At 33.3% G+C, this 25519-nt stretch overlaps 3 protein-coding genes across 4 annotated transcripts; all 3 read right to left on the bottom strand.

Annotated features, from left to right (window-relative positions):
* Window positions 1-3997: 3997 nt before the first annotated feature.
* Window positions 3998-5665, bottom strand: LOC112510113 (protein ASPARTIC PROTEASE IN GUARD CELL 2). The gene has a single exon (XM_025115415.1). It carries the CDS (start codon window positions 5663-5665, stop codon window positions 4178-4180), a length of 1488 nt encoding a protein of 495 aa, XP_024971183.1. The 3' UTR covers window positions 3998-4177.
* A 3329-nt stretch (window positions 5666-8994) lies between these two features.
* LOC112509783 (NEDD8-activating enzyme E1 regulatory subunit AXR1-like) lies at window positions 8995-19310 on the bottom strand. 2 transcript variants are annotated; one of them, XM_025114933.1, is made up of 15 exons: window positions 19234-19310; window positions 17750-17922; window positions 17478-17641; window positions 16273-16383; window positions 15782-15861; window positions 15535-15685; window positions 15361-15454; window positions 14647-14735; window positions 13948-14021; window positions 13676-13838; window positions 12911-12996; window positions 11279-11362; window positions 11023-11203; window positions 10342-10440; window positions 8995-9216 (listed from the first exon to the last, which is right to left on the bottom strand). In XM_025114933.1, the coding sequence occupies exons 1-14, from the start codon at window positions 19269-19271 to the stop codon at window positions 10357-10359; spliced, it is 1572 nt and encodes a 523-aa protein (XP_024970701.1). In that variant the 5' UTR covers window positions 19272-19310; the 3' UTR covers window positions 8995-9216; window positions 10342-10356. The 2 variants fall into 2 exon arrangements, with proteins under 2 accessions (XP_024970701.1, XP_024970700.1); XM_025114932.1 differs by lacking the exon at window positions 8995-9216 and adding an exon at window positions 9440-9819.
* Window positions 19311-20819: 1509 nt separating this feature from the next.
* Window positions 20820-22883, bottom strand: LOC112509766 (pentatricopeptide repeat-containing protein At4g18520, chloroplastic). Its single transcript, XM_025114895.1, has one exon. It carries the CDS (start codon window positions 22856-22858, stop codon window positions 20999-21001), a length of 1860 nt encoding a protein of 619 aa, XP_024970663.1. The 5' UTR covers window positions 22859-22883; the 3' UTR covers window positions 20820-20998.
* Window positions 22884-25519: the final 2636 nt, after the last annotated feature.

A 25519-nucleotide genomic window follows, 5' to 3' on the forward strand; every position in this document is an offset into this window, starting at 1 on the left:
TATACTAATTATATTTTAGATTTTTTATATTTAAAATGAGATGTTTATCCTGTATTTGATTGTGTTTATCTGCAGTTAGTTACACGAATTCAGATATGTGATGGAATCGGATAGGGATGAACGTGTTTAAGAGTTTTTAAGAGTTTCAAGAGTTTTAGTCGAATGCTTTATAATATAGTATATATATATACATATATATATATATATATATATATATTCACACACGTATTTGATTAACCTGTATATCCAACCCACTATGCGAGCCGATTAATCCCAGAACGACAACGTGCTTTGCAGATAGTCCGGAGTCACCGCATTTGAACCTCCGTGACCACAAGGGGATTTTTATTCCCCCTTGGATTTGAATCTGGGACCTCCTGGTATTTTTGACCCCTGGAGTCAAGCTTAAACCAATCAGGCACCACCCTTGTGATTCACAATACGTATTTAATGATCACTTATTTGTTCTTTTTTATTAATGATGAAAGTGTTACGTGTTTTTATGATGCTTGATAGGAATTCGATGGTGTTGGATACATGCTTAATTGAGTTCAATATGTGTCACTACAACAAAATTGAGTTTATAGGAAGTCGAAATTGTGCAATCTCCCAATAGACTGTTTTATAAGACGTAAGTTTTTAGGACCAAACGTTAAAGTGTCTTATTTAAAGATGTTGCAATCGGTTTATAGGACGTTTTAACAAGTTTTATATGACACTTTTACAAAACCTTCGTATTAGCTATTTTATAGAACACCATTTGAAAAAGTGTCTTATATAAACAAATGCTCTATAAAAAGCATGTTTATAGGACACTTGTCGAAAGTAATTTATAAAATAGCTAATACGACGCTTTTTCAAAAGTGTTGTAAAAACTTATTAAAACGCCAAAAAACGTCTTATAAATCTATTGCAACACCTTTAAATAGGACACATTCACGTTTGGTCCTAAAATCTCATGTCCTATAAAACAGTCTATTGAGATGCTTACATAATATTAACGTCATATAAACCCAATTTTGTTCTAGTGTTACTCAATGAAAGTAGCAAGAGAAGAGCAATCAAAAAGCAATTGATCGTCTTACCATATTGAGCAGTGAACATCGGATTACCCGAAAGTTCTAGCTTTCAATTTCAAACCATATTTTTTACCCTAAAACAATAAAAACACAATTAAAAAGCAGTCATCGTCTTAATTGAAACAAAAAACAAGAACCAACTCCGTCTCATGAACGAAACCATAAATTAATTTCACGATAAACATCAAAAATGGAAAATAACAGTGTACGTTGTTACCTTTGTTTTATAGTTAGGTTTATGGGTCCGTATGTATAGTTAACAAGACGATTTTGGGAGTAAGGTGGAACAGATGGTCAAATTGTCGGGTTTGTAGTGCAATGAACGGGGACAAGAATCGAGAAAACAGAATGATCAAAGAACTTGCATTAGTATCCATCACTGACTACAGTGGATCATCAATCATGACTTTTTTAAAGTCATTGTACGCGTTTTCTTAAAAAAAACAATATTATAATATTTTAGAAAATATTATCAGTTTTTTTTAACAAAAATTCAAATACATAATTAAACGATAAAACAATTAATAAAGAAGATCCGACTTTTCAATTGGAGTAAATTACACAGAATCTGATAAAAGAAAGTCGTAGGAAAATATAAAATGATTTACGTTCGTAATGGTTACTTATTAAAAGATCGTTGGAGTGTCAGCACATGATTGATGATAAATCAGCCCTTTATTAATGATGTGTCAGCACATGATTGATGGACCAGGAGGAAACCCTCCCTCAGGCTGCCACGTAGGTCAACGTTGGCAATCCGTTTCTTTTTTCGGTGGCCAACGGTAACTTTTCTTTCTATAGTTATTGTTGACGTATCCTAACCGTCTTTTTTGTTATATTTTTATAAAAAAAATAAGTATAAATTGAAATTATTTTACCAGTTTTAGATTCTTTTGGCAGTATGTCATCTAAAAAACCTGTTCTTTTCTTTCTTGCTGATCACCAATCTCAAACTAAAATTTAATGTTGGTTAATTTAATTAAAATGAACGGAAATTATATAACTAATAAATAAACGTTTTTGTTTGAAAATTCACTGACGGAAGTGCAAAATAATAAAATGACGCATTTATCTTGCTTCTTTTTATTATTTATCTTATCTTAATTAAGGCTATCATATATTTATAGCAATGTAAACATCATTTTATCTGTTGTAATGATTATTTAAATATATTTCTAATACGTTTAAGAAAAAATCCGAAAAATACATGTACTAATAAGGAGTTGTATTATTCCCAAGAACGAACAAATTTCATCAAAATATACTGTAACAAATAAATAAATAAATAAACAATTACAAGACAATAGGCATTTCCATCATTGTTTACGATTAAAACTCGATCGACGTGATGGACTTTAGCCACGATTAATATCTGTATGTGTTGCTTATTTAGCGAAGCGTTCAGATTTTTATCTGTTGGGATGGACGTGAAGAAGAATCAGAAACCGGAACAGTTGTAGAAGTTGCTTGAGGATGAATCTTTTTGAAGAAATTTGGGAAGCATCCGATGGGCATAGAAGGATGATCATCGTTGTCGAGCATGCTTTGTTTGGTTGTACCATGTGCATTGGGAGTTGTCTTCTTCATCTTTTCTTGATGGTGCTTTCTCAACACATAAGCTTCAGCAAGGGCAGAAGTGGCAATCGACATTTTTAGGCAACGAAATAAGAAGAGAAGGAAATGTGTGAAGGGATGTGTTGTGGGAATAGGGGTAGGGGTATTTATAGCAAAATCTTGACTTGGGGAGCACGTTGACTCTTTCAACTTTTTCTATTTGTAGTATAAAATGTCTAAAATATCCTTTTTTTGGTTTGGTTATATGATAGATGATGATGGGTAAAATAGGAATAAAAGAAAGAAATACGAGTTATTGGGCCGTTCGGATTTGGCCAACCAGGTTCGGGTTTGGGTTCTCGGAAATTGCATTGGGATCCGGGCCCTTTCTAGATTTAGAAAGTCAAAGTTATCGCTCATTTGACTTTTTCTTGGATTACAAGGAAGAATATTGTTTTTGACGTCATCAAACACGCTTTCTTCTAATTTTTATTATTGCAACTTAAATCCCATCGATTCCATATTTCTCTTATAAAATGTGACAAATTACAGTAATTTATTAATATTTAAATGAATAAAAAAATTATTTTCGATTTTTCCGACCAATTAAACAAATACACATCATTAATTTTTTAATATATATATATAAAGTTCGTTTCAAATTCAACCCATTATATTTGTATAATAAATACAACTCAATAAATTGAGATATTTACGGAAATCATTAGAGTTCATTTATTATAATTTGAATATTTATGAAAGATGGATGTAATTCATTAATTATGATCAATATTTTATATTAGAAAACAATAAAAAAATTATGAAATCACATATTTATCAAATTAAATGTACGATTAAGATTGGATTGTATTGGTTGTACAAATGTAAAGAATTGTATAATAACTCACCCCTCTCTCTCTCTCTCTCTATATATATATATATATTTATTTATTTATTTCTGCTTTTTAATAAAGCTATAAGTTTTTTATCGTATTCAGATATTTTATCGTGTGTTTTAGTAAAGGAACATATCTAATATAAAAAGTGTAAAACCAAAAGGATCACATCAAATTATCGTAAATACAGAGCCGTTTTTTAGCATTTCAAATATCTTATTTTGAAATTTAGTTCGAAGCCTTTTATCAATGAATGTAAAACTATAGTTCATCTTAGTGCCATTCTAATATTTATCATAATACAAAAGTAATTCCGTTCATTAGCGCTTTTTTAATTTGTCTATATATATTTCTATTATATTTTATTTTACAGTGCAATAAAAAGCTTTAGATGTAAAAAGGCCATCAAAAAGATTAAAAACTGGCTTTTTAATACTAGCCATTAAAACCATATGGGTAACAACGATATTTAAAAGACAAACCCGATTACGATTCATTCGTACACAAGTGCCATAAACTATTATCTGCTAACTACGCGGTTATTTTGCAATGGTGCTATTAACGACAAGCTAGGTGTGGCAAAATATCGGTATTTAGCGACATATGGGTATATTATACATGTTTGGGGATTTATATCGTTTCAAGCGTCTAGCAGACGTTGGGGCCGAATCCCATAACCCCGTTTGCGGAATCGAAAGATATCTGGATGCCTTCTTGTTGGATATTTCCAATAATGGAAAGTCCCGACGAAGTTGGGGCAAAAGCGAAGCAGAATGTTCCCATATCATCCACTGGAATTAGGAAGTTGCTAGCAGGAAGTGTCAACACTGGTCCTCCAGAGAAATAGAACGAAACAGTGGGGACTCGCACGGTCACAAATCCGTTAAGATTGTAACACGTGTCAAATATTGAAACTGGTCTAGTTCGAGGTAGGTTCGTGGTTTGTGCTATGAAAGCATCGCGAAAAGTGGTATAAGCAATGGTCGGGAGTCTAGTGACGGCGGTCCCCGTGTCCATCACAACTCCTCCATGGCCCATATCACTCAACTTAAAAATGGGTTCCGGTATGGTTACCTGAACCCCACCCACCCCGAGACCCGAAAGTCCAACATAATAGAAGCTAGGGTTTCGTGAGTTTTGCAACAGCGGGACCCAAACTGCACTGTCTGATGGGAGAGATTCTCTCCCGAACTCCAGTGAACCCGGGGAACCAGTTCCTCGACTGACAAGACAATAACTAAATGCGCCACCAGCTTCGCCACCGAGTTGACTCACCAATGACATCGAGCCACCGCCAATACCGAGCAATCCAGCGGCTCCAATAAACAAGCCTTGGTTTCTATGACCACATCCGATGGCAACGTTGCGTATGAAGGTATTGCCAAAAGTGAGTGTCTCGAGGGCCAACGTCCCCTTTGTGTAGGATCCATCACCATAAGTGACCTCGTACTTGCACCATCGACCACCGCCATGGCCACGGCAGCCGGCAGCAGTCTCTGCGTGTTGACACACAGTAGACGCGCAAGACACAGCCACAAATGAAGCTGAGTTGGCTGGGTCAAAAAGCGGGTCCGATTGTTCGTAACACTGCTTGCATGGCAAGCACTGTATCCACACAACATCGCTCCCGGAGTCAACCACCATGTATTGACTACGGGGCGGACTCCCAACCCCTATCCTCACAAAATACTCTCCACTTCCCTGTTGCATGCCGGAAACCACCTCCGACCCGAAATCCTCCACCTCATACCGCCCCCCGCCCCCACCGCCCTCACTGCCATGACCGTCAATTCGCCTATTCAAAATTGCCACCCTTTTCACATCCCTTTTCAACCGAGCTTCCGTCCGCCGTTTATGACCGACATCATTCTCCGACAGCTTGTCACGGTGGACCAGGTTGAGCTTCCACCTCGTGCCGTCGTGAGACTCGTCGGAGGTCAATATTTCATGGTCAAATAGTTGTGTATGGGGTACATGGGAAGCTGATTTAGTGGTGTGTATGATTTCTTGGACGGCAAGGAATTGATGAGATGGATACGACAAGGACGATGCTGCAGCAGCGGCGACGGTGGCTAGTGGTGGAAAATACATCATAATGGCCACCTCCACCAGCATAGTTAATCCAACCGTCATCATCATCATCATGATTTCTTTGTTTTCCGTTAGCAAATCCAACCGGATATCATGGTGTATATAAAGAGTTTTTCTTTACTATTAATTAATATCAAAATACTTAAATTTTCTTTGGAATTAAATTTTATTATATATTTTTTAGATTGAAAAATGAAAAGTATTTATTTTAATTAATTAATTAAGTTATGAAGAAGGAGAAGCATGCATGTCAACTAATCCACTAAATCTTGTTGCTTTCAAGCATGGTGACACAAACTAAATCAAATTCCCCACTAAATATTCAATAATTTAAGGGTTGTGTGAGATTGCTTATAAAAACAACTTATTGACTTATTCTAGTGTGACATCGGTAATAAACATTTTTAAGTGTTTTGATAAACAACTTATACCGGTGTCAAACCGGTAATAAGAAGTTTTAAAAAAAGTTAAACCTCTTTGACTTATAATAAGTTAATAAGTGCTTTTATAGAAAAATACAAGTTGTTTCAAATAAGCAATCTCAAGAGAGACTTAAACAATTAAGAAAAGCCTCTAAATAAGCTATAAAATACTCTATGTCTTACAATGAAGTTATAAGGCGATATGGATCAAATCCACAATAAAACGTATATCATATGATGATTTTCGTAATTATCTTATCACAATTTATAACTTTAAATAAAGCATAAGAACCAAAAATGTAATTCACTAATATTTATTTTATGATTTTATTTTGAGATGAAAATTACATACGTACCTTATAATATCGCAGTCAGATATAAATTTTACTGTAAAGTGAAGATGACAAATTAATGTAATTTTTAATTAAGAAAAATCATAAATTTAAATAAGTTAACTTTTTAATTAAAAAAATGCATATTTTATTTAAATAGAAGGAATATTTTTTTTATCTTTAAGGTTGTTAATATCCATTTTGTATTAAATACTATTTTCGACATTTAGTTAACATTTTCAGCAATTTATGGATTTGGTCCCTGTGGTTTATATATAGTGTGAGAATAAGAGTTATGATGAGAAACATAAGAAATGATATTGACTCTTGATCACTTTTAATCTCATACTCATCCCATGAATTGCGCTTGATACTAGAATTGATCCAATGCATCCCGGTGCATCTCATCATTGTTGATTTTCACTTAGGATTGACTCAAGGTTGAAGATCTTTTTTTACCCTTCTCACCATAACTTTCATTCTTATCGGAACCTCATCTTTTTTTTTTTTTTTTGAAATGCAAACAATCTTATTAGATCGAAAAAGAACAAGAGAGAGAGAGAAAGCCGGTGCAATTCTACAAAGTGTAGAAATAAGAAAGAAACTAAACAAAACCTACACACAAGTCACCGAGTCGAAAAAAAGAAAGCAAAAAAATCCGAAAGAAAGACTAAACTAAACCACAACGAGAGGCCAGCTAACTTTCTGAGCAACCGAGAAACCAGTAACACTGATATATCCAGTAAATACTGAAGTGTTATAATTTAACATTAACCTTAATAAATACATATCAAATATATCAAAGTGTCACAATTTCGCATTAACCATTTGGAGAGCAGAAATGCTGTTATTATGATAAAACAATATAAATTTAGTGTTTTCGCTGGTCTTACAGTTCTTCAAACCATAAAATATCTAATACCTCATTTTTCAACTAATTTATAAAAAAATTGAATTTTTGCTCGAAAAAATTATTTAAAAAAACTAAAATGACATCAAATATTCAAATAGTGATTAAACTAAAGGATATGAGTACACCAAAATTGATTAGATTTATGGATTCAAATAATTGAGTGGGATTAAATAAAACAAAATGGAGTTAACATAAAAATAAAGAAATAATTATTAATTAGCCAAAAAAATAAGGATATTATTTATTAACCAAAAAAAAATTGAGTGGGGAATGAGATAATAATATGGAGAATTGGGAGTACATAAGACATGCACAAATGTTTCAATTATTGAGCCATCATTATGGCCAAAAAGTTTACTTTTACTACAATATATAATATATATTATATTAATTAATTAATAAACTAATATTTTATTCAGTATTTAAGTGATGGAAAATCTCTCTTTTCTAATAGTTCCTAAGAGAGAGAAACAAATACAAAAATATAAAATTTTCATACAAAAGTAATTCTTTTTTCTTAATCTTATGAACAAAATCTAAGAATCGATTTGGTTAAAGAGGGAGGCAGGTCTGATGACAAATTGGGTGTGAATAAAGGATTCGGAACTGTTTAGAAAAAGAATCGATTTGATTGATGAAACATGAAAAACTAATTTATGATTCAAATGTTTAATAATATGAACGAATAATCAAATTGAATTCAGAATTTACCTGAATGGTCAAGTTATGGGTTGATAAAGATAGACTTCTGTTTTTGAAAATTATAAATTTTGATTTTATAGATTTTCCGATTACATTACTGTTTACTATGTGATTGTATTTTATTGAACCTGTTGATAAAAAAACCCGACTATTTCAAAAAATTATGGTACAATTAATACAAATTTAGTTTTTCAGTTCATATGAATATTTTATTTCTTCGAAAAAGCTATATTTTTAAAATGTAAATAGTTGATTGAAATATTGCTTATTTGTTATTTTCATTATAATGATGGATGGAGAGCATTTTTGTTGACAAGATTGCTATATTATAGGTTGAGTTTCGATGAGAATGAAAGTTAAGATAAGAAACATAACAAGGGATCTCCACCATCGGATTCATATTAGAATTAGATGCATTGGGTCAATCCTCGTATCAAACACGATTCGTGGGTTAGTTTGAGATTAAAGGTGATCAAGAATCCAGATCTTCTCTTATACGTTTCACTTTAATTCTCTTTCTCACACGACCTTTGCCTATAACTATATATATATATATATATATATATATATATAGTTAGGTTCCAGTGAGAAGGTGATCTCCACCCTCAGATGTACATTAGAATTAGATGCACCAGATCAATCTCCGTATCAAGCATGATTCGTGGGTTAATTTTAGATTAAAGGTGATCAAAAGTCCAGATCTTTTTTTACACTTATCACCTTAACTTTAATTCTTACACAATCATTCACATACATACATATATATATATATATATATATATATACATATATATATACATATATATATATATATATATATATTAAAATATATTGAAAATTTAACATTATGTGATTCAATATTTTTATATAAAATTTTACTTTGTTAGGTCAGGACCAAGACTTAAACATTGTGGGCTACTTTCTAACCAAAGTCGCATTTCAAAATTAAAAGATATGCTTACAGACCAGTACCCACAAACTTCATCCATAAAAGTTGTATATCCTCATAATCAAATACCTTCTATTATTTTCATTTGATTACCATTTAATTGAACCAATCAAAACTCAAAACGAAAATACTTCAATCAATCAATAAACGCTTGTTAAATGGAAAGAGATTCGAACCATTGAGCTCGACCAAGTAACAATAGTCCCCCGAAATTGGCATTCCGAATGCATAAAAACAAGACCCATTTGATTGGAACTCGAAAGACCACTATTTCTAGCCTGCCAAATGAGAGACCATGCCGAAAGAAAGGCGTAAAGAAAGATGAACCAGACAAAACCAAAACGGACCCAGAAAATCCCACTTGAAAATAAGGCCCCTAGACGCCAGGAGGGGGCAGGGTTAAGCAAACCTGACCACTACGTAAACGGTACCGTGAAGACCCTAACTTGTGCAATTGTGTGAACAAAAAGGAGATCAAAGTAATAGGATTCATGACAAACCTTTTTTCTCCAAACTATGCATAAGGTACAAGTGAATATAGCATGATTCCTCTAAGGTTTGGTTGGTAATTACCATCCACCAATGTATTGGTTCAAACATACTTCATCTCAAAGGACACATAACATTCAGGGGAATACATGCCAAGATTTTGGACCAAATTGAGGATTTACGGTTTGATCAACATCCTCTAATTACCACTCTCTTCCTAAATTAAAATCTCGAATATTAGCAAACGACTTGTCAGGGTCGTCGTCTCAATGAAACCTTTGGAATTCACGGCATAGTTACAAAGACCCTGAAGTCGTATGTGACCGTATATCATCATGTCAAAAGATACAATCCCACAGGAAGTCTATTAATGGAACTTCAAACCCTGCATTCTGAGATACATATAAAAATATCATAATCATGTGTTATATTATGCTCCCTCTCTCTCTCTCTCTGCTCCAAAAGGAAAAGGTTTTACTTTTGAGGTCTTGCCAACTAATTTTCTACACCTTTAAATTGATACGACAATTTCCACTAAATCATTATAAAAGATATGTAAAAAGGTGTATATTATCAACAGTCCCTTCAAATCTCATATGATTATATAATTATACCATATGAAAAAGCACACTTTTTAGATGTTCTTTATCTCTTCATATGGTTCTCAGAAAATTTAGTAACCTTCTAGTTTTTATACTCGTTCCAAGAACGTTACAACGTTTGACCAAATACATAGTTTAGGAGAAATGTTCTAAATACCCTTTAATAATGACAAGATAGAGGAATCGTGTGGACTTGAAATCGATATTATTGATTGATGACAAGGGCAAGAAAGTAATTTAGGCTAAAAAGTTACCAAAGGAGCACTAGGGATAGAATAAAAGTCATACCCAAAGGAGAAATAAGGTGCTAACCTGGTGTTTCGAAGATTATAAGGACAATAGCTGGGACTTATGATCAATGCCATTGAAAATGAAAGTTCCCCTCATAGGAACAAATTGTCTCGTGATAAGCTGCAGCAAAACACAACAGTTAAAAGTTAAATCACATTCAAACAGCAGAACTAAAGTTCAACCACCACAACTCACAAGTCAACAAGGTAACTTGACCAAAAATGATGTCTATTTTATTATACTCCCACCATAAAAGTCCAATGTTTGGGCGTGTAGTATTTATCATTAGTCCGAGACTACCAGGAAAATGTCTAAAGTACACTTTGGTAATACAAAATATCAAGAATGTTGTAAACCAAGGCCAATCTCATCTTTAACTTCTGATCATAAACTAATGGGCAAATAAGGAATACTCCCTTCATCCCATGAAAATTGCAATACTAGACCAAACACATATTTTATGAAATTGTTTTGACTATTAGTCATATGCCTTAAATGCCCTTCAACATTGACAAAAATACGACGATTTAGTTGACCATAATCATTGACACTGACAAGTTGTAATGATAAAATTCAATAATTGTAACTTTGAACATTTGCCAAATTAGAACATTTCAATTACTATGAGATATCCTAAGATGGTGTTGGTGACAATTTTTATGGGACACGGCAAGTGAGTAAGGAAAAGATAAGCACTCAAACCTTGATCACTTCCTGTGATGCAACTCCACCGATATAGGCAGCAACTGCATGGAGCTCAGCAGCACCATAACGACACATCTCATTAATAAGGTCTTCTGTCAAGGTGGAGCCGTTGCAGCCCAAATCACTGAGAAGGCTAACCGCTGTAGTTTTTAATCTGGAAATATCCTCATCCATTGCACTACAGAACACTAATAAGAGTTAAAAGAGAATAGCAGATGTGTTTACGTATTTGGTAGTGACATTAAAGTGTTACCCATCAAACTGCCCAGGGAAAGTATTATAGTTTGCTGAGAATCGATCAACAGCTCGAAGCAAAATATAGAATCCCACAGCAACGCTGGCATTGACAAGAACAAATAACTATCAGAAAGAATACCAAAAAGCAGATTGCCATTTACAATACCAAAGCCAACTCTTATAAGGCAGAGGTGAAAGCAGACTACAACCTCCAAAACAAGGTCAATGGAACTGGATCGATTTCCATGACACCCCATGGGATATTAGAAAAAAAAAACGTCGAAAGTAAATTACACATCTAGATATATGTGGAGTAATTACTGAACCCACAAGCTCTCCTTTTTATCGGTGGTGGCCATTCCATTGGTTAATATGTAAATGGTTGAATTTACTGATATTGAAGAATCATTTTCTTGTCTTTTTGTTCCATTCTTTACATTCTTTTAGCTAAAAACAGAACTTCTATAAGATGACGTAATTGTATTTCAAAACAAATATCATTTTTAAAAATAAAAAGAAAACATATATGAAGACAAAAACCAAACCGAACACACCTGGTAAGTCCCACTTTGAAGTAGAGTATGGGGGTGGGATGTACACAGACCTGACCTCTATCCTAAAGAGTAGAGCGGTTGTTTTCGTGAAGACCGCAGCTTGTGAAAAGGTTTTGCAAAAAGAATTTAGAAAAAGCCTGAGTGCTTCATTTCTCAAAAAAAAGCTGGAAGCAATTGAAAAGAAGTAAGGAACTTTGTCCAACCGTAAGTTCGGAAAGAGTTTTTGACAAGAATATCCAAGACTAAAAACCAGTAAAAAAGGTAAAAAGAATGCTACACAAGCAAGTACAAAAAACATAGGAAACAATAGAAATAGAACGATAACTCTATAAGCTAAACATCCCTCTATCTTAAGGTTCTCAAAAGCTATCTTTTGACTTCCTAACCCTCCCCTGTCACACCTTCTCTCTCTCTCTCTAATCTCCTCTCCTCCCGTCGACGCTAGTTACAAGTCCCTACACATAGTCTGCTACCTTATTTCTGCGTCGCCAAGAACTCCTGTAAGAGGTCATACCCTAAAAAACATATATGCAGACAAAGTAGTACATAAATCATTAAATATTTTACAACCATCAATGTCAAAAAAAGGCTTAAACTCAAGATACACTATTACTATATCTAAATGTAATACAATATAATAGGAAAAAATTGATAGGGGCAAATCATCCATTTATCAACTCCCCTAATGCATTAGCATTCCCGTTTACCAAAATCAATGATGTACCATTTTGCCATTTTTGTACATTACTGAAGAGAAATTCCCAAATTCCCGTTCCTGTTTGGCACCTTGAGAATATCCCAGGACAAGAAAAAAATTGCACTCACACAATTCCTTTAATCTATCTCCTTACTTAGAACTTGTAAATTTTTTATCCCTCAATTCCTCAAAAAGTATTAAAACCAAACCTTTTCTTGTTAGTGAATTCTTTCACTTTATCGACTTTGAAGAGCATGCATCACTTTTTTCGGCAAAGCAGTGTCCTTTTTCTTTTATTTTTTTCCATAATATAATAAACTAGACTATTCACTGTATCTATCATATTAATATTCAAGGACACCTGGTTATTCCGAAAATGGTAAACAGACAATGATACCTGTATTCCTCATCAGTCAAATATTTTTGCATCTCCGGTAAAATTGGAGAATTGAACTCTTCCTCAATGAGCTTATATCTGCATACCTAGAAAATGAAGTGACAATTACATACAAGATGATTCAAAAGTAGGCAAAAAATTTAGCCAATGTCATTATTCCACAGTAGAGGCCAAGTTTCTACAATGATCATGGATCCAGCATGCTCATACCAGAGTCAGATTATCCCGTGTCCCTGTGCTATAAAAGATTATGAGATCACTATTCAAGTCATATAGTTCAAAACTAAGCATACATGGTCCCCTCATTCAAATATATCCAGTTTCAGTATTTCGACCTGAAAAAATCCATTTTAGACTAAAGAATAGGAATTTGCATCTATATGCTATGAAATTAACAAATTTTAGTTCAACGTCGTTAACAATAAGCATAATTGTTTTACAGGTTCGACTTCAACCTTTAATTTGTTTACTACAGATTTTCTCAAGAATTTAATTTCTATTATTAATATCACTTATTTGTACCCTTTTTCAACCAAGTAATATTTGACCAGCATGGGAAGGATATCACAGAACGGAGAAAGGCAGTAGATGTTCTAGTAATGAAGTTCAAAATTCAAATGGAACATTTGAATATTGAATTGGCTAATACCAAACAAGATACATAAATAATATAACAGATATGAGATAGCTGGTATGTGAGATATTCGGTCAGATATACAGTAAATGAAAGCGCTCATATATACCATTCAAGTTCATGGAACTTACTGTGAGTTTTCTTGCATTCTTACAGAAGCTTTTTATGACTGCCTTGGAGATGCTATATGGATCTCTACCGATTTTTTTCAGGATATCTCTAACTCGTTGCTCAACCACAAGAATGTCAGCCTCAGCCTTAGCCTGATAGAGTTTCTGCAGATTTACATATAACCTAGAATAGAAATAGCCGAGATGCATTCTTGTTACAGCATCCAATACACATACACACATTACGAGGTAAAAATAACAGCACAAGGTCGAAGAATGCATTGCTCACTCACTCGGTAGAGGATGTCATATCTGGTATTGAACCCTCAAGAGGGGCTTCACCACCACCTTCATTAGCAATGAACTCCTGCAATTAAGAAAGATAGACAGAGATGTACATCTTTGTAAGAATGAAGAGAAAGGTATATTTTCATCCAACATAGACTTTCTTCATGGTGGCAATGCTACATAAAGAGTTGGAAACAAGAAGAAGATAAATTTGGACTACAAAATTGAGATTGGTGCCACTCCTTGTGGCAATTCTTGCGATACTCCAACCATTGATAACAAAAATCTAGTAGAAAGCCCAAAAAACCGGAGGGCGATGTGCAGAAATAATGTTCAGAAAAAAAAAGGAACTTTGAAGAACCAGCAATTAGTATCCATGAAAACACAAACAGAACTAGAAATTAGTCTAACGGCAATGCATATTGACTTGGGGAATGGTGACCACAGATCCAAACACATGTTACGGTCTGCATTGGCAAACATAAAGATTTGTTTATTATATCAATCCATACAGCATGGTAACCTACTTGGAGGCTAATTCAAGTATAGAAAAAGAAAATACAGGAACTGACAAGTTTTATTTCAAAAAATTAATGGAAGTTCACTTTAATCGCAGAACGAGTGCCTCAGTATAAAGCCAAAGCAAATGATTTTGTTGATCTGGAGGCAAACTTTCTTCTGAAACATAAAATGAGTTGAACTACCTTCAATGCTGCCACCATCACCCAAAAATCTGATGAACTGGACTCGACTTCAGAGCAGGTATCATCAAGTATTCGTGTCAAATTTGAACCTGGAGTTTAAAAAGATGAGCGTTGTTAATATTATCATTATGAGTCCCCACTATTTCATCTACCAAACTTTGTATCAACTATGGCACATTGACGATTCTCTTCTACATGCAAACCTGAAAACTTGTTCATCGTCAACGTAAATTTAGAACCCATTAACAGAACATAAAACGTGATATGCATGATAGAGTGTATCTTGGGAGACTTTTATGTCATGTAAATCAACAATGTAATTTCAAGGTGTATCTACGAAGTTGGTTTTACTAAAAACAATGTCGACCTAGAGTTCAAATGATAGAGGGGCGTTGTACCTTTAATTTCATATGATTCCATCATGCATTATGATGATCAAATATTAGTTCAACCTATACAAAACTCATATTGCATCAAGAGATATAAAATATCCTTATACTCCTAGTTGCAGAATGAGAAAAAAAAAAACTAGACTTGATTCAAAATGATAACAGGAGTCAAACAGTGGAGAACATAAGCTTTCTACATGTTTCAAACAGGGTACTCTAACTTACTACCCTGCATAAGATACTTGATTCAAAATGATAATATCCACCACATGCATCTAAAACCCCTTTAGTAGAAGGCTCTGCTATGATAATTTCATCTACTTACTGATTCCTCGAGAAGCAAAAACTTTGAATGATGCCTCAATAGCTTCTTTATAATTGTCTTCATCCAATGCTATCATTTTGGATTTTATTAGTTCCTACAAGATCCGAAGCATCCGCCTTAGATACCAAGATACAGGTTCATAAGAAAAAAACTGCAGGGTAATCGAGTGTAAACCTTGAATTCTCTTTTCTCTTCCCTGGTTGACGGCAGCCTTCCACTATGACCTTTAGCCCACTCCTTTGCCATCTTGACAAGAATTAAAATGTATGGGGTGTGTTTATGGGCCACAGGATCAGATGTATCTAAGTCGATATTCTCGGTGAACCTATGAGTGACATAAAATTCAATATCTGATATGTGAAAACTACTCGGTCAATCCAGCACAAACTAACAAAATTACTTTCATTTAGATAACACTAACTCTTTAAGTTCAGGCCATGGATTATTTAATCGGAGATCATCCAGAAAATGATCAGGCTTTGACTCTATCACTGCATGTTCCTGTGACAGAATGGAGAGCAAGATTTCAGCCATTGTGTGACAAAGTCCAACAGTTCACTTGTATTGATAATGAGGCTATGCAACACAACTACAATGATTGGTTTTTATAAGATCAAAATGCAACAAAATTTGCCTTAGTATTTAGTGTAATGATGATTCATTTTCTCAATTAGTGGAACAGAAGTTCAATTATTCCTATTTCATATTCGTGCCCATTTTGACCGATAACTGATAGATCTTGTAACCATCAATGACGTGAATGCCAATTGTAAAGTTATATTACGATAATGTAATTCTTGAGAATGCATGTGGCAAAAAGTTTGTGATATGCATTTAAGTTTTTATCTTAAGAATCATTCTGTGATGGACTGAAATAATGAGGTGAATATTCAAGATAAAAGTCACACCTACCTTCACACTGATTCGAACAAACCCACTGAGGCCATATGAGCGTGCAAATATTAACATAACGTTTGCATCACGACAAATGCGGTCCAGTTTCACCATAGAATCTTCCACCAGCTGAATTTTAGAATCCACAGATAAGGAAAGATAAAATTGTTGTTGGGGGTCATGGATCCAAAACATTCAAAACCCCATTAAGCATAAGATACCAATGTAGCTGAATCGATGCCAGTTAATCAATCCAAGAAAAAATTTGACTTGAAAACCATGGCACTTGCTAAAAAGTTCCTATGGGAAAAAAATGAATGCATTTACAAGTATTATTCAGTAAGTTATCAACATTGTCTTGATTAGCAAGGGAGCCAAGAAATACGGGATACCACGTAGTTTCAAATTCAATCCAGCTTCACCAAACTAAATAATTTCTCTTGATTTTCCTTTTATCCTACTCCAGCTACTTTGGGGTAAAATTTAGTTGTTTGACGTCACTGTTGCTTTACATCGAGATGGTGCAAGTCAGTAAGCCAGATGAAATTCAGGCTATTACAGGTAAAGCTTAGCAAGATCATACCCAAGTATGTTCATAGCCACCAAGGAATTACTATCCAACAGATAATAACCATCGACAATCCATATACATGCAATTACAAATCTAGCATTCTTGAGTTCAAGCCACTTCCATACATAATAAGCTAAGGTCAGGCTCATTATAAATGATGCACTTCTACCAGATTAAAATGAAACTAAAGGATGTACAGCTGACATAAAGGATGTGAAGATGGCCAACTTAATTTTGCCTTCAAAACCACACTTCTTAATGAAAGGATTCACTACAATAAGAAGCGAAACAATTCCCTGAGCAAAGCAGAGGCAGAGGAAATGAGCTGTTCTAATTGGCTTATGACATGGCTCTCGGAACATAGCAAGAATAGCTGTTTAACTTTTATTGTTTATTCCATAGCTTTTCCAATCCAATGCAATATTGACGATAAAAATCACAAACATGACTTTGGTCATTGAAATTAATAAATCAACACTATCTGCCATGCCTCATCTTTCATTTTTCCTTGTAGGCATAATGTACATTAGAATATTGATTATACAAACTAGGGATGATAATGATAGTTCATAAGACGTCATACAGCCTCTGTGCTGACTGTTAAGTCATTTAAACTGCAGTTGGTAAAGTAAACTGACCCATGAATGATTACCTGTGTGGCTACAACCAAGGTAAACTGAGAAAAAAATGAAGGGTTTGTCTCAATTAATGTCACTGGATGCTCTTCAATAAATTTAGCTTTAACAGCATCATTTAGTTCCTGGAGAAAAGCGCAGACACATTTTGCCTTTGGCTGTCCAAGACTCGACTCGCTAACTGTGAATATGACATGTTAAGATTGAAATGATTAACATTAAAACCTAAGAAAAAATCACCCTCGAAAAGTTGTCAGAGGAAAGAAAATCCAATACAGCTGAAACATACCCATAAAATTATTTCCGAGGTCTCCATTTTCGACTTTAGAACCGTCAACAACGGTAATACTTCCAATACCACCAAGAACAAGATTTTTTAGAGTTTCAGAGCCTGTAGGGCCACAATTAAGCAAGCATATACTAGCTTTCTCAAGTGCAGTCTGCCCTTGCTCACCCCAGATCCTGTATTAACATTGCAAATTTCACTTTTAGCTTCAATCATAAAGAAATTAGATAAAGTGATCAAACAATAGAAGACACGCTCTAATCTAATCTGAAATCCCATTCTCGCAGGTGATAACCCCTGCTTCGCAAACGAACGTAATTAAAGAAACAGATAAATGCCACAAGAACATATTGATGAAAAACCTGGATCTTTCACTACAGCAGTTCTTGATTTAATTTTGTAGTCAAATTGCTCAATTTCAGAGATGCTGATGAATGAGCTGGTTAAAGTAAATAAAAATAATTGTCCTATAAAGTTACCATTTTGAAAAATGTAAGCAATTAAAGAGGTTGGTAAACAACTGGATACTTAAGTAGTACTTTTCTTACTCTCCATTTCATTCTCATTTTCATTTTCTAGAAACAAAAATCTTGAACAGGCTATAATAAAAAAATTAGATGAGAAAACCATTTACACATTTCAAACATGTTCTTTTTGCCTTTGTTATTTTCCTTTGACGCTTTTGCTTAAGAGAAACATTGCTCTGGTACCAATGGTTATTTTTGTTATTGGAAAAGCAGCAATCGACATAGTTTGATTTAAAATTTATAATATGCTTAAACCCATTAACCTAAATTTGCTCCTTCAATAATACTCCATCCATCCAGTAACTAGAATTCATTTTCTTTTTACAAGATTCAAATTGAAACCTAAAGCAATCCAGATAGAAACTGACATTTTCCTTTAACTTTTTCATATCCTAACTTATGAATTGAATAACATAGTCACCAATTTCTCCCAATATCCACCCCCCCCCCCCCAAACCAAAAAAAAGAAGAACTTTGTCAATGTAGAAGTAAAATAATAACCCATTTGATCCTCAGAGTCAAAATTTGATTAGCTATGATACAGAGGGAGAAGTTATAGTTGTCATATTAGCCATATCCAGTTTTGCTAAGAATGCCATGCCAACTTAAATCATACACACACCAATTCAAACACAAGTATAAGATTTCTATGCTTCTGTAGCAATAAAGTTTCAACGGGCAACTCTTAGCAGTTTGTTACCGCAAAAGTTACACAATCTGAACCCACATAGTGATTAGATTTCCCAGTATCAAAAAATTTAGAACTCATAACACTTCACATAAGCATTATTACAAACTAATCGAACCACCAGGTGAATTCCTCGCACAAAATTAAGTTGAATTACAGTAATATCGACATAAGGCTAGGGCTAATCAGATTGTGTATAAGCGATAGAGAAAAAGGAACAGGTACATAAGGAAAAATGAGAGAGAGTATGATTGAAGAACGATTAACAATACCTGAGCTGACGATCGTATTTGGTCTTTGGTTCCGCCATTGTTAAGCTCCGCGATCGTTGCAGGTGAACAAGAGTGAGGTTTTTGTCGAAGGAGCAGGGAATAAAGAAGCTTCCTCTATGAACTACCCTTTAGATTGTAATATAGCTTTAATTTTTTAAACATATTTTACATAACATACTTTCAAAACTTTAATTTTGATATCTAAGATATAAAATTATAAACATTTAAATACTCGAATAATCGGTTAAAATTAGGTTGAATAATAAATAATATTGAGTTAGAAAATAGCAAAACCAGACAGTCCGATCCGGTCCACGATCTGGAAGGCGGTTTGACCAAATCGAACGTCAAATACATACAATACATACATAAATACATACATATATTTTAGTATTAGCAAGCCCAACTTTTTTAACTTATGGGCTATGAGCCAAATATATTCTTAAGCCCAATATAAAGTCTAACATCTAACATAATCAAAATTAAATGAATCTACACCTAAAAATCCATAAACCAGTAAACATATCGACACATTTGATATTGATGGTCTCCAAATTTTGAAATTCCTCAAGAACTCTATCAATCTATCGATCTTTCCTAATTCATGATTTGATTTCGGTGCACATCGTCAAAATATCAACCAAGTGATTCAACTCTTTCCTTCAAAATTTTCAATTCCAAAATCAATATGTTCAAGTCCATTAAAGGCCCAAACCGCCTAAACCGACCGGTCTGGACACTCGATGTCAAATCGTTCGGTTTAAAAATTTTATAAACCGTTATTACGGTTTGGTTTGTGGTCTGAGAGATTAAACCGCCCAAACCGAAACGCAAATACCCTTTTTCTTGTCTTAAAAAAAGTATCAAAATGCAATTATATAAGCTATTCTTTTTTCAATTAAAGATCAATTAGTCTAACTTTGGAAAAGAGACTGTAACCGTTGCCGATAATAAACATGTTGTGTCGGATGACTAGAATCCTCTAAGATCAACTAAACAGCCTAAAAACTATGTTTTAACTTCTTAATAGATTTTGAGAAACCATGTTGGTATTATTAAAATGATCAAACTTTTGTTAATGAGGTTAATTGATTTGTCTCTTTATTTTTTTTATTAACCTGGATATCCAACCTGTTATGCGAGCCGACTAATTCCAAGACGACCACCTGCTTTGCAGATAGCCCAGAGTCACTGCATTTGAACATCTGTGGCCACAAGGGGGTTTTTATTTCTACTTGGATTTGGATCCGAGACCTCCAGGTACTTTTGACCTTTTGAGTCAAGCTCAGACCAATAAGACACCACCCTTGTGGTTTTGTCTCTTTATTTATATTATAGATTCGGGATATTCATTTTACATGGTCTAAAAAACTTTAGGGATTTATGTAGAGATTGTGATCGCAAATGAATCCATAATATTTTAAGATTCATACTTAAAACCTGTTAAAACCAGATCTTAAACGTTATTCATTACGGCATGTTCAAAACCAATTGAAATTACACGTCAGTGTGCGATCAAATTCAAATAATAAAAACGAAATAAAAGATCGACAAACAACTTCAGATAAATCCATTTTCGGAGAAAATATAATCAATTATATGAAAAGGGTGGGGATTAATTTCACCCTATGTACAAATTTTATCCTAATGAATTAGCATTCAAATGTAACACATATATGCTACACTAACACTTTCTGCAAGAACTCACCAAATTGGCCCTCTTGAACAAGCTCAAATCTCATACAGAATGATGGTTTCTTTAAGATCATCGATCAATGCGATCGCGAACGTTACTCGCACGGATTTCATCCGCTTTCCATTCAAGATCGCCACACGCAGTAAGAACAGTTGCAAGTATATAATCATCGACGTCAATACCTTCAGCTTCCATCCGATACATAAGCTTCATAGCCTCTCTACAAAGCCCATTCTTTGCATACCCGACAATCATCGCCTTCCACGAAACCAAGTTCTTTTCCGGCATGTTATCAAACACATCCACGGCCTCCGCTACATACCCGCATTTCGAATACATGTTAATCAAAGCACTACCCACAAACACGTTTGCCAATGCCGGCGATTTGCTGATGGATGAATGAATCAATTTGCCATTCCAGATGTTTTCTAGTTTAGCACAAGCTTTCAAAGCCGAAGAAAAGGTGAAAGGGTTTGGAACGATTCCTTCGCCCACCATTTCTTTCAAGAATTCAAGAGCTTCGGATTCATGGCCAAGACGATTGCAGCCAGAAATCATAGCAGTCCAAGAAACAACATCTCTAGAAGTCATTCTTTGGAGAACATTATTTGCAGATGAGTAATCTCCACATTTACAATATAACCATACAAGTGTGCTTCCTAAATAGATATTGTTTTCAATGTGATTTTTGAGAATTTGTGCGTGTAATTCCTTACCCGTTTCTAAAGCTCGAATAATCCCACAAGCCCGGATTATGCTCACCATCGTTAACTTGTTAATGTAAATCTTGCGCCTTTTCATTACTCGAAAGAGATTGATGGCTTCTTCTCCATGACCATTGCGTGCATACCCTGCTATGATCGAAGTCCATGTAACCATATTCCTTCTTCTCATTCCATCAAACACGATCCGAGAATCTTCGATCTTTCCACATTTTGCATACATATCCACCAAAGAAGTCCCTAGAAAAACATCGTTTCTAAAGAGCTTTTTAACAATGGTTCCGTGTAATTGTCTGCCAAATTTCAACGCTTTTTCTTCGCCACAAGCCTTCAAGACACTGCAAACTGTAAACTCGTTAGGTGCAAATCCATCCAACAACATTCTTGAAAACAACACGAATGCCTCATTGCTTTGCCCGTGCTGGGAACAAGCGGTTATGATCGTAGTCCAACAAACAACATCACGAACCCGCATCCTGTCAAACACGCGAAATGCTTTGTCCAGGTGACCACATTGTGCATAAAAATAAACCAAGGCGCTTTCTACAATCAAATTACTGGAATTCCCTTTAATCACGCAAGCATGAAGTTGTCTACCAAGTTCAAATTCGACTCTCCGACTGCATAGATTTAAAACACACACCAAAGTCTTAGAATTTGCTCGTATCCCACTCTCAACAAATTCCATATACAACCTCAAGGCCTCATCCTCAAACCCGTATTTTAAATACCCACCAAGCATAGCAGTCCAAGAAACAACGTTTCTGTCACGCATTTCTTCAAACACCTTTTGAGCATCCATCAGACACCCAACTCCAATATACCCACTTAACAAATTATTATCAAGAAACATCCTTGAATCACCCCGGCACTTGGCAACTACAGCGTGTAACCTTTTAACTTCTTTAATCGAATTACAACATCGAAGCAAATTGCCAAGGTTCTTGCAGTTAACAAAATAACTATTACCAGTATTATCAGAACAAGAGGGAAGTTTATCATCTGGGTTCGTCTGGTAATCATTATACATCGCTGAAAAACACTGAAAACTTTGATCTTTATGGGTACTGCTACAGCTGCTTCTGGGTTTCTTCAAGGGTTTATGGCTGTGGTTTAAAGACGTGGGAAGATGAATATCGACAAGGAACGTCGATGGTGATTGAGGGAAACAGAGCTTTGGAGAAACCAGTGTTATTGTTGAGAACATTTTCGTGATGAAAATCCAAAACTGGGATTCTCCCCCAAACTTTCTATAGGAACCCCAAGATAGCTGAATTCGAGTTTCTGAACTCCATAAATGGAGTTTTGGATATTTTCTTACAGTTTTGTTTGTATTTCTCAAATATCTGAAAATTTATTACAATTTTTGAAATTAAATGTTTTCCTGTCTAAATATAAACAAATAAAATTAAAAATATTTTTTTATACTTCTTTTTAAATAGAGAAAAAGTATCAAGATCTTTAAAGAAAACAACCTTCAATTTCTATGATTTATCAATTTTAAGGGTTAAAAAAATCAACTATATAATTAAAATAATAATAAAAAATACATTTATATTTTTTATTTAAAATAATAATTTGCAAAATTAACGCCCAATCTCTTCTACAAAAGAAATAAAAAAAATGAATTATATATAATATTCATCCTCTTAATTAAATGAAATCTTAAATGAAAAATGATCGTTCAGTAAGAGAGTTTTGGTTTGCAGAATGAATTTTTATGAAATTGGAATTCATCAAATTAATATGACTTTAAAGGAATTGGAATAAAATTTGATCACATATTTGGTTGGTAGGAATTCATCATTCTTTCAAGCAAAGATGAATTCATTAATTTATAGAACTCAAAGTAAACCAAAGAATTACATCCATTTTAATATTTGAATCAAATAAAATAATTGAAATCCGGTCAAAATAAATAATCATTTCAATTTCTTTGAATTCTACAAACCAAATAACATCCAAGTGTTTTGAACGACATAAAATGATCATTTTAACTTTTTATCTACAACAATTGTCTAATGGAAAATTATTATTTCATAAACGTGTTGAATTAATAAAGAAACTAGTTGTGTACCCGCGCAATGCGGCGAGAGCCATTAATTTTAACGATTTTGAAGTTTCATTGGTTTTATAAGATAAGATTTAACGATGATATAAGTTATAGTTGGTCTTTACATATTAATACAATTTGAATAAATAAGAGTTATGATTTCAATTACAGACTATCGATGAAAAAGATTGTATAACAGTTTAAAACCCTATATATTTAAAATCCAACATATTTAAACAACTCCACAAATGTGTTCGATTTACACCAAAGTTTAAAATCCAACATATTTAAACAACTCCACAAATGTGTTCGATTTACACCAAGAGCAAAGAACCAAGAAACTTGAGTTTTAAGATAAACACTCAAAACCAATAAAGAAAACTACAAATTTGACATATCATAAGCCATGAAAAAGACCAAAAAAGATGGGTTTTAGAATGAAATTTCAACTGCTTACCCGCATTCTCCACAACTATAACCTCCATCATAACTGCAACAACACCAGCCATCACAGTCCATTATCGTTACCACCACCTCTACAACCACCGCATCTAACTCCTCTGAAATAATTGGAACAAAATTCACAAGGATGAGATACAAACTAAAGAATTGTTAATTTACTCTCATTTGATATAATCTTAATATGATATTTGTTTTAATTATCGAGATGTTTTAATTTAATTAAGTCTAGGAACTATGAACATTATAAAAAACTAGAAGAGTATTCGCACAATGCAGCGAGATGCATATTCATTTTAATGTTTTGTTTTGTTTTTTATCTATGTTGATATATAATACGGTTTATGTGGTTTTGTTAAAGATAATGTTTTTACTTTTAAATAAAAATAAATTTGAAGATATCATAAAATTTTGAAAAAAATATATCGATATTAATATCAAATTAACTATTTAAAAGTTCTCGTTTTTTATACAATTTCTTTAATTCAATTTGTTATTATAATTTAATTTAGGTCTAATAGCGAAGTAATTTATTTTTGGTTTTACAATATAATTTTTATAAAGATAATGATTCTGTTATTACTCAATAATTATCCTAGTTATATTTTAGATTTTTTATATTTAAAATGAGATGTTTATCATGTATTTGATTATTTTTATATGTAGTTAGTTATATGAATTTAAAAATGGAGCTTTAATAAGTTGTACCTAAGCACAATTTACTTGTAATTTTAAATTTTAAGTAATATGCATTAACAAACATCACTTCATGCATAAAGAATGGTTTTTAAGAGTTTTTATCAAATGCTTTCTAATATACTAGAAGGGTACTCGCACAATGCAGCGAGATACATCTCCATTTTAATGTTTTAATTTTTTGTCTTAGTTGATGTTATAATAAAGTTTTATGTGGTTTTGAGAAATCGATAATATTTTTATTTTTTTAATAAAACGTAAATATGAAGATATATTATAAAAAAAAATAAAAAAAATTATTGATATTAGTACCAAACTAACTCTATTTAAAATTTCTCATTTTTTGTGTATTTTTTAACTTTTTTTTTTTAAACTTTTGGTTTAATAATATAATTTTATATAAAAATAATAATTAAGTAGTTTGTTAGAACTTAATGATTATCCTAATTATATTTTAGATTTTTTTAAATATAAAACGAGATATTTATTTTTTATTTGATTATGTTTATCTGTAGTTAGTTACACGAATTTAAACATGAAGCTTTAATAAGTTGTGCTTACGCACAATTTAATTGTAATCTTGAATTTTAAGTAATATACATCAATAAACAATACTTCATACATAAAAAATGGTTTTTAAGAGTTTTTTGTCAAATGCTT

Source organism: Cynara cardunculus (genome assembly GCF_001531365.2).
Source record: "Cynara cardunculus var. scolymus isolate 2C chromosome LG 3, CcrdV1, whole genome shotgun sequence".
NCBI lineage: Eukaryota > Viridiplantae > Streptophyta > Magnoliopsida > Asterales > Asteraceae > Cynara > Cynara cardunculus.

Coding starts and splice junctions, on each gene's coding strand:
- LOC112510113 (XM_025115415.1), bottom strand. CDS start 5,665: ATGATGACGGTTGGATTAACTATGCTGGTGGAGGTGGCCATTATGATG.
- LOC112509766 (XM_025114895.1), bottom strand. CDS start 22,858: ATGTTCTCAACAATAACACTGGTTTCTCCAAAGCTCTGTTTCCCTCAA.
- LOC112509783 (XM_025114933.1), bottom strand. CDS start 19,271: ATGGCGGAACCAAAGACCAAATACGATCGTCAGCTCAG. Junction 13,839..13,947: donor GATATGACATCCTCTACCGA/GTGAGTGAGCAA, acceptor TTTCTATTCTAG/GTTATATGTAAATCTGCAGA. Junction 11,204..11,278: donor TTCCCTGGGCAGTTTGATGG/GTAACACTTTAA, acceptor AGTGTTCTGTAG/TGCAATGGATGAGGATATTT.